Source organism: Pangasianodon hypophthalmus, chromosome 11 (assembly GCF_027358585.1).
Source record: "Pangasianodon hypophthalmus isolate fPanHyp1 chromosome 11, fPanHyp1.pri, whole genome shotgun sequence".
Taxonomy (NCBI): domain Eukaryota; kingdom Metazoa; phylum Chordata; class Actinopteri; order Siluriformes; family Pangasiidae; genus Pangasianodon; species Pangasianodon hypophthalmus.
Genome location: NC_069720.1, coordinates 5,098,804 through 5,115,336, shown reverse-complemented (window position 1 = coordinate 5,115,336; position 16,533 = coordinate 5,098,804). Strand labels below are relative to the sequence as shown.

At 42.1% G+C, this 16,533-nt stretch overlaps 1 protein-coding gene across 2 annotated transcripts in view; it reads left to right on the top strand.

Moving 5' to 3' along the window:
• The window catches only part of znf609b (zinc finger protein 609b), a 54,476-nt gene extending 40,660 nt beyond the window's left edge, over positions 1-13,816 (top strand). Inside the window, exons 4-9 of one of the 2 annotated variants that reach the window (XM_053238107.1) lie at positions 4,500-4,587; positions 5,540-7,841; positions 7,928-8,252; positions 9,023-9,388; positions 10,248-10,317; positions 11,424-13,816. In XM_053238107.1, coding sequence (XP_053094082.1) covers positions 4,500-4,587; positions 5,540-7,841; positions 7,928-8,252; positions 9,023-9,388; positions 10,248-10,317; positions 11,424-11,433 — 3,161 coding nt within the window. In that variant the 3' untranslated portion in view covers positions 11,434-13,816. Of the gene's footprint in view, positions 1-4,499; positions 4,588-5,539; positions 7,842-7,927; positions 8,253-9,022; positions 9,389-10,247; positions 10,327-11,423 lie in introns of both variants that reach the window. The other variant, XM_026930779.3, reaches the window with a different exon arrangement.
• The last annotated feature ends 2,717 nt before the right edge of the window (positions 13,817-16,533 follow it).

The window sequence follows — 16,533 nt, the reverse complement described above, 5'->3', positions numbered from 1 at the left end:
TGTTCTATATATCTTCCAGGTTATTTGTAAAAGTAAGGAATTAAGAAGAATCGATTAAATCGAAAAATCTGCTTCATCTTCATCTTCTACACTAGGCTTACATCCCATAGTATCGTATGGTATTGGATATCCCATAGTATCGTATAGCACTAGTATAGATACCAATGAGTGTGGTATCAGGTCGATACCTGATGCCAGTATTGGTATCTATGCATCTCTAGTCTTAAAGCTTTTAACTAGCTAACCAATTCACCATACTGAAGGTTTTACTTCCCCAGTGTTCCTCCCTGAAATATTTTCAAATAGAGGCTTTTAGATTACAGCTACAAATGAGAAGCATCTAATGTTTTTAATTATGACATTAATTAGGATGTTAAATGATTCTTGGCAGTGGAGTTTTAAATTTTGTGTTTTGCACTTCATTTTTTTTTTTTTTTTTAGCATCAAAGCTCCAGTTATGCAGCAGTATGGTGTAGGCTTGTTCTTGATGTAGAACACACACTTTAAATGAGTCACCCACAATGTGCCCACCGCTATCCTCTGAGCATCAGCCTTATAAAGAAGCCTCATCAGCATTCACAGCGCATACCTCCCTTAAGTATTTGCTTTTTTTCCTCCCCATCGTAGGCACACTGCCTCTGATTCAGCCAGCACTGATTCACCTCTCACTCGTATGTATGCTTGTGTTCACCAGCCTGCCTCGCAACATTTCAGGAGGGACACAAAAGAAGGTTGTACACATTCCCAGCCCCGGGCATGTATGGGCACTGAAGGCCTCCACCTCCTTTAGTCTGCTTGAGGGAGGTAGTTATGGCCTGCTGCTTCAAGCCTCCTCTCATCTGTTCCTCCTCTGGAAAACATGCCGGAGAAGGAGGAGGCCGTCTGCTCGGCATGTGCTCCATTTGATCGTCTTTCTCCAGCTGAGCCAGCGCCGGGTCCACCAGGATGCCTCTGCGTGTTTGAAGTTTGTGTTTTTTCCCCTCGTTGCGGAAGCGGGCAGATCTGTATCTCCGTGACACTGTGTGTGGGTGGAAAGTGGAGCAGCGAGATCCGGTGGCAGGGTGTCGTTCGAGCACTTTGATATGGCTTACCATTGTACTCGGTTCCTTTAAGGACTCGCCGTGTGTCTGCCCACATCACTGACGATCTTGTGTCTTGGTGCTTCCAGCGATGTTTCTGTAAATGTCAGCCCTGCCAGGAGCTAACAGTCCTGTGCTTGTTTTTGCTGATGCTTTTGAAAATAGATTTCAAAAGATAAAACATTGTGGGCTTATCTTCAGTCTCTCAATTATTCACATTTCATTGCATTTGTACCTCAGAACTGCTGCTGTAATCATAAAGATTGTGTTCATCCTCACTCTTATTTACAATCTGCACACTTAGTACCGTTTGTCTTTACTCTTCTACACTTGTATACTGTAACGATTTATAATCCTATTCACCACTGTCATCTCAGACAGGACGGATTCCATTTTGAATCTTGTTTCTCACAAGGTTTATTCTTTGGGTCGTCTCAGGGAGTTTTTCTTTATCACTGTCGCCACTGGCTTGTTCATTAGGTACCTAAATGTGCACTATATGCCCAAAGGTTTGTCAACACTTGACCATCACGCCCATGTGCTTGGGAAGTTATCAGCAGACTTGGCTGAAGTTTATTTGAAAGATTCAGGGTGTAAATACAGATCAGCTTTCAGGTATTTTATGATATAAACCAATAAACATGCTAGAATGATAACTGTGGATAAAGATACTGTGAAAGAAGCATTAGCATTATGAAATATGTAAACTAGATTGTTTATAGACCTGATTACAGAATGTTTTTATGTAAGTAATGAAGTGCAGCGCAGTCCAAATCTCCAAGGATTAGAAGTAAGCATATTTAATTAACACATGATGAAATAAGACACATTCTTCAGCTCATCCACATCACGAGGAACGACATTGTCACTAATTCCGTATGAAAAAGAAGACTCAATTCCCATGTTTTAACATTTTCCCTGAATACGTCCTGGATTAATAGATTAGCTGCGTCTATTTGCTCTTCACTGACTCAGTCGTGTTTGTGAAATCAAGGAGACTCCGGGTTAGACGGCTTTCAGCTCCTGATGAAACACAGAGAGACAGATCAGGGCAATGTTTCAAGCCATCACCATGACACAAATCCCCTTGGCAGGAAGCTGGAGGCACACCAGGGTCATGCTGGTGTCTCATCCACCCGTGGAAGCCATGCATGCTGATGCCTCCAAGTGTCAGCCCTAAATCTTTACAAACTTTATTGCTCTTGAAGAGGAGCCCAGAAAGGGCTTAGTGCCAGGGAACACAGGCGGGCCAGGATTACTTATGCCAGTATACTGATGTCAGTCCCGGCTTTACACACTGCGCCTTTCCCTGCAGTTCTTACAGCCACTTGAGCTTCATCATTACGCCTCACTGTTTCTTGGTTAATAATTCAGTTTATGTCTTTTTTTTTTTTTTTTTTTTTTCCTCTCCAACTCCTACTTTGAATTCCAGGGTTTGTTTTTATTCAGCAGCCAAATGTGCACAAAATCCTGGTGGCTCTAAAACAAACCACAGCTTTCTTTTCTTTGAGCTCATTGTACACCTTCACTGATTAGCTGTAGAGTTTATTAGCTGATCAGGTGTGTTAAATGTGATTACTAGCCATCAATTCTAAGAAGAAAATCTTGGGGAAAAAAAAAAGAATTTTGTGTCACAGCAAGGCAAATGTTTGTCGCTTCTCCTATTTTGTTGTCCTAGGAGACCATGGTCCGGGAAACTTGATTTGTATTGGCTCTCAAAGCCGAGGCTTCTGAGTTCATAGGTCGGAGTTCATGTAGATAAAGTTGGCACGAAATGAGAGTAACCACTACCCGGAGCAAATTTACATCTGTCACATTATGCATCCTTTCCCTTTCAGTGAATTGGCTTTTCCGCTGAGGAAATATTTGTTTGATATAATTGCTGCTTTAGCTATTAAAAAAAAAAAAAAAAAAAAAAAAAAAAGGGCAGAAAACCATGGTTTTTCAGATTTCTCCCATATTGCCGTGACATGGGGGTCAAAAACCATAAATGCTATGGCTAAACCATAGATGTTGGTACCTCTGACACCCCCGTGATAGATCACAGACAGGTCACTTTGTTTAGGTGAGAGAATTGTGGATTCTAGAGCAAGCTTGGCTGTGAACAGTCCCAACGATGCACTGCAGAGCCACTGATCCATGAAGGACCAGAGCTCATGTGTTTAACTGCTTCAGAGGTATTTATTAATGGAGTGTAAGAGTCCAGAAGGGCACACGCCAAGCTTCTGTTTCTTCCGCCAAGGCCTTTGAAGGGCACAAGAGTTGAAACGATTGGCCATTCACCCCGAGTCAGCCCTGGGGCACAGACAGGTGGCCGGAGGAACGCTAATGACTCCGGGAGAAAGACCAGGGGGGCCCACTGCTAATGTGCTCCTCCACTGACCCCCACTGACATTTTTCAAAGGAGCGGCAGTAAGCGCGGCTCTTGCAGTCTGGAAGTCTGTGTGTGACATAAGGCGGGCAGGAAGAGAGTTACACGTGGTATGTTTTAGGAAATTTTACTTATGATGATATTATTGGAGGGTGTTTATCAGCATTAGCCAGGAATGACTACATTTTAGTACATTTGGCAGCTATTGGAGCTTGGAGTGAGTGTAAAGCAAGGAAAATGGCTGTGCATGATTTAGTAGGAGTAACTTGCTCATCTGCTGGATTTCATCTCTCTGACTTTGTATAAACCTTTCATCACTTCATTCTTTGAGTAAGATTAAATAGGTGGTGACTAAATGTGTATTTCACTTAGTGTACTACCATGAAAAATGTATCCTTGACGCTTTGCCAAATGTAGTATATTAACCATTACATGCTAACCCTATCACTACAATAGAATGCCTGAGACAACATTTTCAGTCACATAGTTACCTGAATTGCTAACAGTGCATAAATATAATGTCAGCTGAGCTGATTATTACCGCTCTAACGGAAGCGCACAGTCATAGCAGCACTGTTGTCTCACCCAGACAATCCCATCTATTGGAGTTCTTTGATCCTGTCCTTTTATTCGCCTCAGCTGTTTTTCTCACAATAACCACAGTGCTAGCGGAAGCAGAGGCAGGGCTGCTCACTGCTGCAAAGTCAGACGTAGGACACCATCAACCAGTTTTCCCCCAGAAATGACTCACTCTGCACATTGCTGCTCTTAGCTCGCTGTAATCATGAAGCAGGCAGTAAAAAATAGGAGGGTCTCTTTGACAGCACAGCCCTTAGAAACCTCTATTTGATCTGTTTAAATGGGAACAGCACATCTGCCACAGCTATGCGGGGAATACAGAGAGAGGCGAGAGTGGCTGCTCATGAATGAGACACAAGGTTGAAGGAAGAACTCTGCTGTATAATTCTGACATAGAGCCTTCGTAGGGGTGACAAAGAGGGTGGAATTATTCTGCCACTATAATGAGAATCTTCTCTCATCCTTTTCAGGGATGCTGGTGGTGAATGTGACATGGCGGAACAAAACATATGTTGGAACGCTGCTGGACTGTACGCGCCATGACTGGGCTCCGCCAAGGTTTGTACAAGGAGTATTTGTATGAAAATGTGTGTATAGCAAAACCTTTCAAAGCAACACAGCATCTTCACTCCATAATACAGGCCTCTTGATGTTTGACTACATACACAGAATGTAGTTAACGCTCTAAATAGGTACACTCTTTAAAATACTAATTTAGTTCATTTAATCCGTCCATCCATCCAACCTCCGGTTAATCCGAGCTGACTGTGATGAGAGCTGCAGTGGATTCTGATTAGATCCATGGCTTTGCTGCACCACTCCCAATCAGCTCTGAAAAGCACAACCTGTGCTTGTCTGTCAGCTCTCCTTAGACACGGGTCCCTCCTCCCCCCGGAGCCACAGTAAGCCAGGTGTATCCCACACACTTCATCTTAAGCCTCAGGGAGGAGGCCAGACGCTCTGCTCAGAGACTAGCGGGAAAGGATAAGAATAGACACACTCTCTCCAGCAGGAGACAGAAATCCAAATATGTCACCAATCTGTTTTCACCCTTCAGTGATGAGGCACATTAACATCGTGTTGATGGTGTACTTAGTAATTGCTTGACATCAAAGCGGTTTATGATGATTTATTCATTTGAACAAGCTTTGCTGCACGTTGTAAAAATACATAAAACATGCATGGCAATGTTTTTTTTTTATTGCCTAACAAAAATGAACAAATCAATCACTGGACTTAAACAGTGTTAGTATCATATAAGAAAATGAGCCATCATTTATAGTTATGTACATAAACAGAACAAGGACATTCAGGTTTTAGAATGTGTTACATTCTAAAAACAATTATAAAAGTTTTTTTTAATTGTTCATATTAGTTGCCTAATCATTGTTGCTCTGCTAGAATGGGAAATTAACTTGGCAGTTTAACATTAAAATTACACCATTTGTTTTTTATAGCTATGCACATTGCCACATTTTATAGCTTGGACCTTTTTCAACTAATCTTCTAGGTTCTGTGAATCCCCCACAAGCGACTTGGAGATTAGGCCTGGGCGTGGTCGAGGTAAGAGAATGCGTCCCAACAGCAACACCCCAGTCAATGAGAACAGCAACTCCTCTGACAACAAGGGCAGCAATAGTAGCAAGACCAGAGCCGGCTCCAACAGCAAGGCTCGACGTGGCAGTCAGAACTCCTCTGAGCGAAGGACCCCACCCAATAGCAACACAGAGGATGTCAAAGCCAGCCCCTCCTCAGCCAGCAAGAGGAAGAACAAGCCTGTTTCCGACATGGAGCCCAATTCCAGTTCTGAGGACACTAAAGGCAACAAGCGTATGCGCACTAACTCTAACAGTGTAGTAACCTCTTCTGGTCTCTCGCTCCCCACCATTAAGACTGAGTGTCTTCCGCCTCCCCTAGACCGCAATTGCCCCTCACCAGTACTTATAGACTGCCCATACCCCAACTGCAACAAGAAATACAAGCACATCAATGGCCTGAAGTATCATCAGGCTCGTGCTCATAATGACGATGATATTAAGCTGGACATGGATGGGGACAGTGAGTATGGGGAAGAGTCCTCTCTCCACCCTGAACCAGGGAGTTGTAATGGGGCCTCAGTTTCCCAAAAAGGGTCCCTTTCACCAGCACGCTCAGTCACTCCAAAAGGAAGAGGATTCGATGCACACAGTTCATCTCCTTCCCCAGGGAAATTTGGCTCCAAGCCTAAGAAGAAGAACGGAGAAACAGATGCGGAGGCTTGTGGCATTCCCATGGATGGCTGTGAGGATGGGCCTTCTCTCACTGATGATGCCAGTAATGACGGCATGGAGGACAAGAAGTCCAAAAAGTCCAGTACCAAGCCTGAGAAGCTGGCCCAGAAGAACATGAAACCCTCCAGGCCAATGGCTCAAGGCATGCCCTCACAGCAGATGTACTCTCTACAGCCAACGCCATTCAGCTCTGGGAGTCCCAACCATCCCCCAGGAATGAGTTCGATGATTCAAGGTATTCCCAAAAGCCCCCAGCTTAAAGGCATTCAGCCAAAGTCAGGTGTGCCTGGAGACTCATCCCCTATGAACCAGGTAATAGGGAGCTCCAAGGACAAAAAGAAAAAGGACAAGAAAAAGAAGGAATCTGGTAAAGAGGCAGACAGCCCCAAGCCTCCAGGTAAAAGTGGGAAAGCCGAAGATGGGAAGAGCCCCTACTCCGAGTCCTCTGATCCTGGAAGCAGAAGTGAAGGCCATCTAAATGGTTCTTCAGACCTTCATCAGAGTCGTTTAGCTAGCATTAAGGCTGAGGCAGACAAGATCTACAGCTTTACAGACAACGCTCCCAGTCCATCAATTGGCGTGGCCAGTCGTATGGATAGTAGTGGGCAGCCTCTCACTCCTCTCCATGTTGTTACTCAGAATGGGGCTGATAACTCTTCGGTGAAGACAAACAGCCCTGCATACTCCGATATCTCTGATGCTGGAGAGGATGGTGAGGGAAAAGTGGAGGGTGTAAAGACCAAGGTAGAAGATCAGTCTGTGAGGGAAGGAGCCAAAAAGGCCCTCTTTCCATCTCAGGCAACCAATAAAGAGTCACCTTATTACACTAGCTATGACAATTACTACTCTCCAAACTACACTCACCCTAGCCCTGGTGGTGCTAGTACTGGTGGTCCACTGCCAGATGGCCAAACTGTAAAGGTAAAGAAAGAGGAAGAGCTAGAGTTGAGTGAAGACAAGGCAAAGCCAGAGGTTCTGGAGGAACGTAAAGCAGACTCTGCCTCCAACCAGCCGCAGCAGCAGCAGCAGCAAGCCTCAGTCATCCAGCAACGGCCAAATATGTACATGCAGCCTCTTTACTACGGCCAATACTACGTTCCCCCCTATGGTTATCCAGACCAGGTGTATCACAACCATCTCATGAACACTAATCCAGCTTACAGGCAGCAGTATGAAGAGAGGCAGAGACTGATGGCAGAGCAGCACAGAGCAGCCAAGACTGAGGCAGGCATGAAAGAGAGAGAAGCCTCTATGAAGGACGACTGGAAACAAAAGGGTCCTGTTCCCCCTGGACTCACAAAAGCCCCCAGTCTGTCTGACCTGGGAAAGCCACAGGCGCCCAGTAAGCAGAGGGACTCGTCTTCTGAGTTAGCCAAGTCTGTCATCATCCCCAAAGGGGAGGAGACTAAGCTCCAGCCCCAGCAGGCTGAAGGTTTAAAGGTGAAGCTCAGTGAAGGTGGGCATCATGGCAAAGAGGACTCCAATAAACCGGGAGTAGAGTTGTCCAGGCCAGGCATGGAGCAGTCCGTGTGGTACAGACAGGTAAGGAGTATCTCACTGCTTAATTCATAATAGGTTTGGAATTTACTAGGCTTTAGCTTACAAAAATGTGTGACTGTGTTTATCAGTACCCTGAGAACCAGAGGCAGGTCGAGGAGGAGCGAGAGCGTGACCGAGAGAGGAAGAACAAAGACGAGAGATCACGGAATAAGGAGTCAAGCGTGAAGGAGGAGAGCAAGGAGAGCGCCGATCGTTTGTCCGCTCCTGCCTCTGAGGACTACCGAGGTGCAGGGAAAGACCCTCGGTCAAACACTCACATGCCTTTCTCCACTGCACTGGCCCAGCAGCAACCCTACATGCACTACATGCATGGATATCCCTACGGGCAAGGCTACGACCCCAACCATCCTGGATACAGAGGAATGCCCTCAGTTATGATGCAGAACTACCCAGGTGTGATGTAGTTATTAGGGGCATGATGCATGCACAGATTTATCTAAATTAAGATTCAGCAGCTAGAAAATGCCACACTTAAGATAGCAAGCATTGCACAACACCAGTGCTCATAAGGGCAAAGACTAATCACCATCTAACAGCTATTTCTCATGCTGTAGCAACCCTAAGGATTTTTTTCTCTCTCCTATATTTCTGCACTGCAAAGCATTTGGCAGCCAAGCAGGGTGTGAATGCAAGCCAGCAAAAATAGCTTTATAGCAACACATTTATTAGCCATTGAATTGAAGCCACATACTGTGAATTGTTGTTTCCATTGACTTTATTATATATTGACATTAACTCAGCTTGTGTCCATAACTCAAAGCTGATAGAAACTTTCATTCTTCATGCACCAAATTATATGATGGTTTTCATTTTATTGTTTACAAACAAGAAATGTGTAAGCAAAGGTATTAACATTTGAAAACATGATTCATGAGGCTTTTTTTGTCAATGTGCCAGGCTCACTTTGTGTGGGTTTTTTTTTTTTCTTTCTTTTATTGCACTGCTAGTACAACTTCTACATTTGCAATTAAGTAGACAGTTTTATCTAAATCTTGCATTATCATATTCATCCTGTTTTTCATGTTAATCGTATTTTTGGGGAGTAGTTAAATGTTCTTAAAGATATACACAAAACTTTGACTTGTAAATTTGAAGGTTTGTATGATTTTGAGAGTAAAAAGTGCATCCAAGTCCACTTTCTAAACCATTCTTTCCCCATTCAGGTTCCTATCTACCTGCCGGTTACCCATTCTCACCTTATGGCAGTAAGATGGGTGGAGGTGAGGAAGGTGAGAAATCTCGTTCAAGCCCTACAGTCAGCAGCAAGTCATCCTCTGAGGCCAAAGCCCTGGACATCCTGCACCAACACGCCAACCAGTACAAGAGCAAATCGCCCACGGTCAGCGAGAAGGTGTCACATGAGCGAGAGCGAGGAGCAGCAGAGAGGGAGCGTGAGAGAGAAAGAGAGAGGGAGCGAGACCGAGAAATGGATCGACCCCGTTCGTCTCCCTCACAGAGAATCATGCAGTCTCACCACCACCTGGGCTACCCACTTGTACCTGGCCAGTACGACCTGTCCTATGCCACAGGTTAGCACTCCTACTACATATTCTTTAGCTGCATCACAAATACAGTGCTATGCACTATAATGTTGCGCTACACACTATGTACTGTAATATCTCAAATCGAACACTAATGTTTTATACTAAAGGAAAATTACATCAACATGTGGTGTGTCATGTCACTAAGCTGCCAAAGCAGCCTTCATGCGGACTGCTTATTTTATGACCCAAAAATGTCTGGTCTAAAATTACTCTTAATTTGTGTCTGCGGCATAGCAGGGCTTTTGCTTCGTCGATCAGAGATATTTAGCAAGATTCAAACCACAGCTGCCCCTGATGGCTCCTCTCCTATCAACTACATAGAACACAACCGCAAACATCTTGAGTGTCTTGTGTTTCACAAGTAATTTTTCAGTGGTCTTATTACATCAATGATGATCTAAAATGCAATTCAACCATTTTCCATGACTTTCAAGGGAGATAATAAGATTTTAGATAATTAGATTTGGCATTTAAACCCAGTATGTTACATGGCTTTGATGCAGATGACTTTAACCTGAACATACTGGACTGGCATTGCTCTCTCTTGAGTATGTGTTTGTTGTGTATGCTTGGGTAACTGTGTGAGCTTGTGTAAGATTTTTAGAAATGTAAAGCTTTCGGTGAGTTCACTAATATGAATATACTGTTTACATCCGAAGTAAACAAAGTACACCATTTGAGACACTGCTTATGATTTGATGTCTTTCACTACATTTGAACGTGTGGCTAAATTGGTCCTGAAGTATTTTAAACATTTTAGTTCCACAGTAACAAGATGTTTAAGTGCTCCAGTAGTGTGCCACTGATCTTTTTTTTTCCCCCAACCTCCTGTTCATTCTTGTAGGTCTACCCTCGTCAGCTATCGTTGCCAGTCAGCAAGCTGCAGCCCCCTCCCTCTACCCACCAGCACGGAGGTGAGAACGGTAAGACAAACAGCTAGATAACAGACAGCTCCCCTAACAGGAAAGGCACGATTGTGTGAAATGTGGGGGATCTGAGAGATTTTCCTTTGATTACAGCCTGGAGCTGTAGCTGCAGCCTAGAGCTGCAGTGCTTATTTAGTTAAGATTTATTCTCAGACCACTTAGTATTCTCAGAACTGATCTTAGTGCTGTGCAAGCTCAAATGTCTTCTGCTAAAAAGGTTTCTGTCACACAGAGCACCTCACAACCCTGAATCATCATGATTATTTAAAGGTGCTCAGGCTGAAGCTGGTCCTTACTTAATGTTGTTGGATTTGAATCTGTTTCCTGGAAATGAAGTCTTGCACTGACACCTGGTGGCAAATCACAGAATTGTCTCTCAAATCATTTGGTTGTAGAGGTGAAGTGGAATTATAAGGATTAGCTGTGTAACACAGTGCCACTATCTGTATTCAGAGTGTGCATGGCTTAAGCCAGAAAGTTTTTTTTTTTTTTTTTTTTGTTTTTTTTAAATTATTAATATGAACTCCTTGAAAAAACCCAGAGATAGAAATGGCAGTTCTGTCAGCGTAGTATGGGAACTCCTGGCTCTAACAGTTCATCACTCAAGTTCATAATTAGTCTCAACTAGACATGTGTACAGGATTTTTTAATTGTTTTTTTGTTTGTACTTACCCACTATATTTTCTAACAAATTCATTTGGTCCTGTTTCCAAAAATATAAATAAACTAGTACCCTAATTTAAACCAGACAGTTAATCAGAATGGCCACATGTTAATGAACATGGTCTTTGTCTCGTAAGCTTTTCTGACTGCTTCCATCTCTGGCCTGATGGGGGAAAAAAAAAAAAAAAAAAACTTCCTGCTTATGCAACTGAGTCCAATGGAGACTTTTAGTCTCAAGCAGATGCCCTGTGAACATTTCTACCAAGCTTTCTTTAAAAAAAAAAAAAAAAAAAATGAATAGTGAGTAGTGCACCTCCTACTTGTATTTGTTTAAAACACGTGATCTGTTCATTCTGAATAATCCATTCGTATTTGGTTACATCCCTACAGTCGATAAATGTGCTTATGTGTTTTTCTTTCTATCTTTCTAGGGAACCGTGACTGACTCGACCTCATCTTTACAAATACAACATGTGACTGGATCACATGGGGAAGAATATGGAGTTCATTTAGACATCAGTTGAATGGTGTTTCTATATTTTTAGTTGTTGTTTTTTTTCCTGCCGGAATGTATGGCAGACTGACATTTTCTTAGCATCCGTACCTCGTTACCCCACTGAGGACTGTGAGACCAGGTTCAAAGCCATCCTGCTGCCCCAGCTCACCCAGCCGGCTACTGAACTCTCTCTGTGAACTAGCGAGGAGTCATTTGGGGGGAAAAACCCAAAACGAAACAAAATAAAAACCTCTACTCGTGAGATTGTTGGACTGCATAACACTCCCACGCGCAGGTTGTGGTCGGGCGTTGAGGCGCAGACCGGTGGGTCAGATAAGAAAAAAAGACTGAACGTATATTATCATGTTGAAATGGTTGAAGTTGTTTTTTGTTTGAGTTTTTTTTTTTTTTTTTTTTTTTGAGTGCACATCCTCCTCCTCGCTGAAGCATCTGTGACTTTTCACAACGGTTGTGTTCTAAATTTCCTAAACGTGTCTCATTGGTGGCGGTTCTCGTGTAGTTCTCATCGCCACACGCCTCAAGACTGCTTTTTATTTTTATTTGTATTTTTCTGTTTTGTTTTCAGGAGGGTCAGTTTTTTCATCCAAATTGGAGTTCACACTTTCATGCAGAGGAAATGCCAGTGTCCTTGTTCTTAATATATACAATTTTAATTTTAAGATCAGGGTGGAATTTTGTCTTGCGTAAGTATTTATTAAAGTATCAGGCTGGTCGTGCTTGTCCAGTCGAGCGTGTGCCCAGTCCTGCAGAAGCAGTGTTGACCGTGTAGACATGGAGGTCATGCAGAATCAGAACCCAGCGAAACATCTCACCTTTTGCTCAGCTAAACCAGACGTTGCTAAGCTGCTATATTTCTAGAGATCTCTTTGATTTTGGTTTTCCATCTCTCTGTTTCTCTCTCTGTGCACTGTCAGACGTACTAACTCTTAAATCGACTAGTCAGTGATGTGACGACACGTAATGTGTTTTTTACGATGCAGTGTGTGACACCTTTCGAGGGAAGTTTAGATAGGGATCTGTGTCGTCGACGTGATGTGCTGCTCTACCGTGTTGCAAAAGTGTCAGAGCTTGATTTGGGTTTTTTTTTGGTTTGTTTTTCCTTTTTTTTTTTTTTTTTTTTTTTTTACATAATATTTTATTTACGTAAACCCAATTTTTTAAAAAGCAGGCGTGTGTTGTGGCTCAGCATGGTGTACTATAGCACTAGAAATGTGACAGTGTCTTCTCAGGCAAAGCTTTTTGTTTTTGTTCTTCCACTTTTTTCCTTTTTTGTTTTGCCTGTTTTTGTATTGCTGTCTTGCTCTGCACACACAATATGGTGTCTGTATATGATGTACAGAGGAATTATTTTAAAAATGCGACTGGGGAACCGTCAGCTTTTATGGTGTTCAGTGCTTTATAAGATGTTCTAAAACTATGAGGTCTCTGTTTTTGTTTGCTCACCTCCTCTCTTTAACTCCTCTGTCCTAACACCTTTTTTTTTTTTTTTTTTTTTTTAATCGAAATCTCAGCAGGGCCCATTTCTGTTAATGCAAACATCAGGACTCCAGACGCTATTCGCACCCAAAATATCATTATATAAATCTTTATGAAAGTAACATCAGGGGTTTTTGTTGTGGGTTTTATCTACCAGCACCTGAAAGCCACATGCACATTAAGGTGCACTAATAAAAGTGTTCTTTTCTGTATTCTCATGTCCTCAATCTTGTGAAATTATTCAGCAGTGCTCTTATTCATCCCCTGCAACGCAACGCCATCAGTTGACACTGAGCCGCATTGCAAAATTGGTTTCATATCCACCCTAAAGCCACTGAAATAGATTTTCAGGTCTTTTAGTTCAGCTTAACTGACACAATGCAATAAGGTGTAATGAAAATGGGACTCTCAGTTTATTTGTCACTCACTCTGATTTTGGCCTCCTGTCTCCTGTCCTCTGTAAAACCTCTCGAATGGTGCTTGACCTTTGATTATCTCTGTAGTGGAAGCTGTGCACTTTTGCATGGTTTGCATTATTCATCACACTGGACTCCCACCTTCATCCATAAACGAGATCCGCCCCCCTCTCTGGCCCAGCGAGACCGTTTCTACCAAGTATCAGTCACTGGTACTAAAAGGATGTTTACATTTTTTTTAATGGTTGCGTTTTAAATAATTCCTCGGCTGTGTCGCTCAGATCCTCCAGCTTCCTCCTGGACTGTCCTCTTATATGTAAAGTGTACATTACCATGTTTCTTTTTTTTATACAATACTGCAACTTGCCTTTGTACATTTAGGCAAAAAAATAAATCTTTTTATGAGACAATCACATCTGTCCTTGTGTGGCTCTCTTCCTTCTACTGTACACTCAAATGTCAACAAATGTGATGAAAATTTGTATGGACTAGCAGGGTGTGACATTCACCAGCATGACAGAATAACTGATAAAGAAACCAGGTTAAAAAAATGTACAATTGTACGTTTGTAGCACAATAAAGTGCTGTAACGAAATCTCTGTTGGTTTTACTCGGTTATATAAAAATATACAGACATTTATCAGTATTAAACTTGGAAAAACTAGAAATGGCACAGACTCAAAACCATCGAAAAATGGTGAATTGGATGGAGGCAAAAAAAAAAATTGATCTGATCATACTACAAATAGAAAAGATTAGAATTAGATTTTGTAATATAAGTGATTTTGCGTGAAAGCCGCAGCTTTGTATAGGCAAGTTAAAAACAAAACAAACATTTCACGGCTTTGTAGTTTTTAAAGCACGAATATCGGATGGGTATTGTATCGGTTAATGCTTACTGTGTGTGCTGACTATACTATATTTGTATCGAAAAGTTCTTGTGCAATTAAATATATACAAATGATTGTGATTAAATGATTATTTAATAACGGACAGTACCGCTGTACTGTACTACACTGGTTTGGATTTGTCACAAGGTTATTGCTCTGTATGATGCTTGAAAGGTTCTAATCATGGTAATCTACCTTATAAAGTACAACATACTACAAATTCATAATGATATTTCTACACTGTTTTGGTAAACTACTGAAATGTAAAAGTGATCGTCTCAGCAAATCCATCTTTATTTTTTTTTATGTTAAAATGTTAAAACAGCCAGGGTTGGACATGTCCAACTCACTCCTCCAGGATCAAGACTGAGCAACAACACTGCAGAGTGTAGGGAAATAAAAAAATCAAGAAATGATTACTCAGACATCTGTTGAGAGACTTCAGCCTCTAATTTGCATTTACACAATTAGCAGATGTCTTTATCCAGAGTGACTTACAAAAGCTTGTTAGAAAGCTAGACACTCACCAGCCACTTTAATAGGAACACTTGTACCCCTGCGACTATCCAATCAGCCAATCATGCTCACTGAAAGTTTCTGTGACTCTGTGACCACTGTAGCCTCAGTTTCCCATTCTTGGCTGACAGGAGGGAAACCCAGTGTGGTCTTCTCCTCCTCAAGGTTTGATGTGTTGTGCATTCTTAAATGCATTTCTGCTCACCACGGTTATAAAGACTGCTTATTTGAGCTACAGTAGGCTTCCTTTCTCCTCTGACCTCTCTCATCAACGAGGCATTTCCATCAGCAGAACTGCTGCTTACTAGATGTTTTTTGTTTTTCACTCCATTCTGTGTAAACTCTAGAGAATGTTGTGCATGAAAATCCCAGGAGTTCAGCAGTTTCTGAAATACTCAAACCAGCCCATCTGGCACAGACAACCATGCAACTCAGCCATCAAAGACAATGAGATCGCATTTCTTTTCCCATTCTGATGTTTGATGTGAACGCTAACTGAAGCTCTTCGCCTGTATCTACATGATGTTTATGCATTGTGCTGCTGCCACTTAAATCATTGCATGAATGAGCAGGGGTAAGGGTGTTCCTATTAAAATGGCCAGGGAGTGTATGTCCATGGGGTCAGTGACACTACTGCTTCCCCCACACTCCAGTCACATGATTACTATCAACTAGTGTCAAGGTTGTCATAGTTGTAAGCCTGATTAATTGGTCACTTGAAATGAGAGGTGATAATCTAAAACTAAAAGACATGTATAGTAATGTTAACATTAATTTAATTGTAATTTAAATAACACCCGGAAGTGCTGTTAATATGATGATGCTGTTTCAACCCACAATCTACATCTGGATGAGTGTATGCTTCAGGAAGAGAAAGCTTTAAAAGCTTAAATAAATAAATATGATGCTACTTTTAAAATTAAATATGTTCCGCAATCATACGGGGAAAATTCTTTTACTCTGGAAGGCGTGCCAAAACTTTGAGCACCCGTGTTTTAAGTGATAAGCTATATATTGTGTATAAATGATCAGGGATGTGAGCTAATGAAGGTGGGGAAAAATTTGCTATTAGTAACATGAGACCTGATTTCAAAATCAAACCTGCATAAAGCCAGCATCATAATCCACCTGTTTATCTGCCTCACTTCTCACTGCATCACCAGTTAAATCCACTCTCTCTCTCTCCCCTAAAAAAATCACTCTATCTCTGAGTCAGTGTGTTATAACTGTTATAGCTGTTTGCGTGCAGCGCTGGAGATTATGTGAGGAGGATTTGTGGAGAGTAAATATGAAATCTGATTATGTGTCTGTGTGGAGGGCAGGGAGGCAGGGAGATGTGCTGAGGTCATGGATTTCTGCTCACAATCCACACAGGACACTTAACCGACAAGAAATGACGATAATCTGGGTTTCATGTGGTGCACGATATATACACAGCGAGGTCTGAGGGGGCCAAACACCTCTGAACTTAACTTCACACACTTGCAACAGGTATGATTTGCATTACACTCTGCTTCATATGTCTGTCATACAACATAAAATGTTTTCTCTTGCGTCTGTGTTATGTCTGTGTCTGATGGGGGATTTTCTGGAATCAGACAGCACTCCTTGATAGAGTTGCGGAAAAAAGATTCTTTAATGCAGAAAAAATATCATAGTTGGTTTGATGCATATGCTTATGCATTTTTTAAACTGAAAATATCAGCAGTAAGAAATGTCACTAATA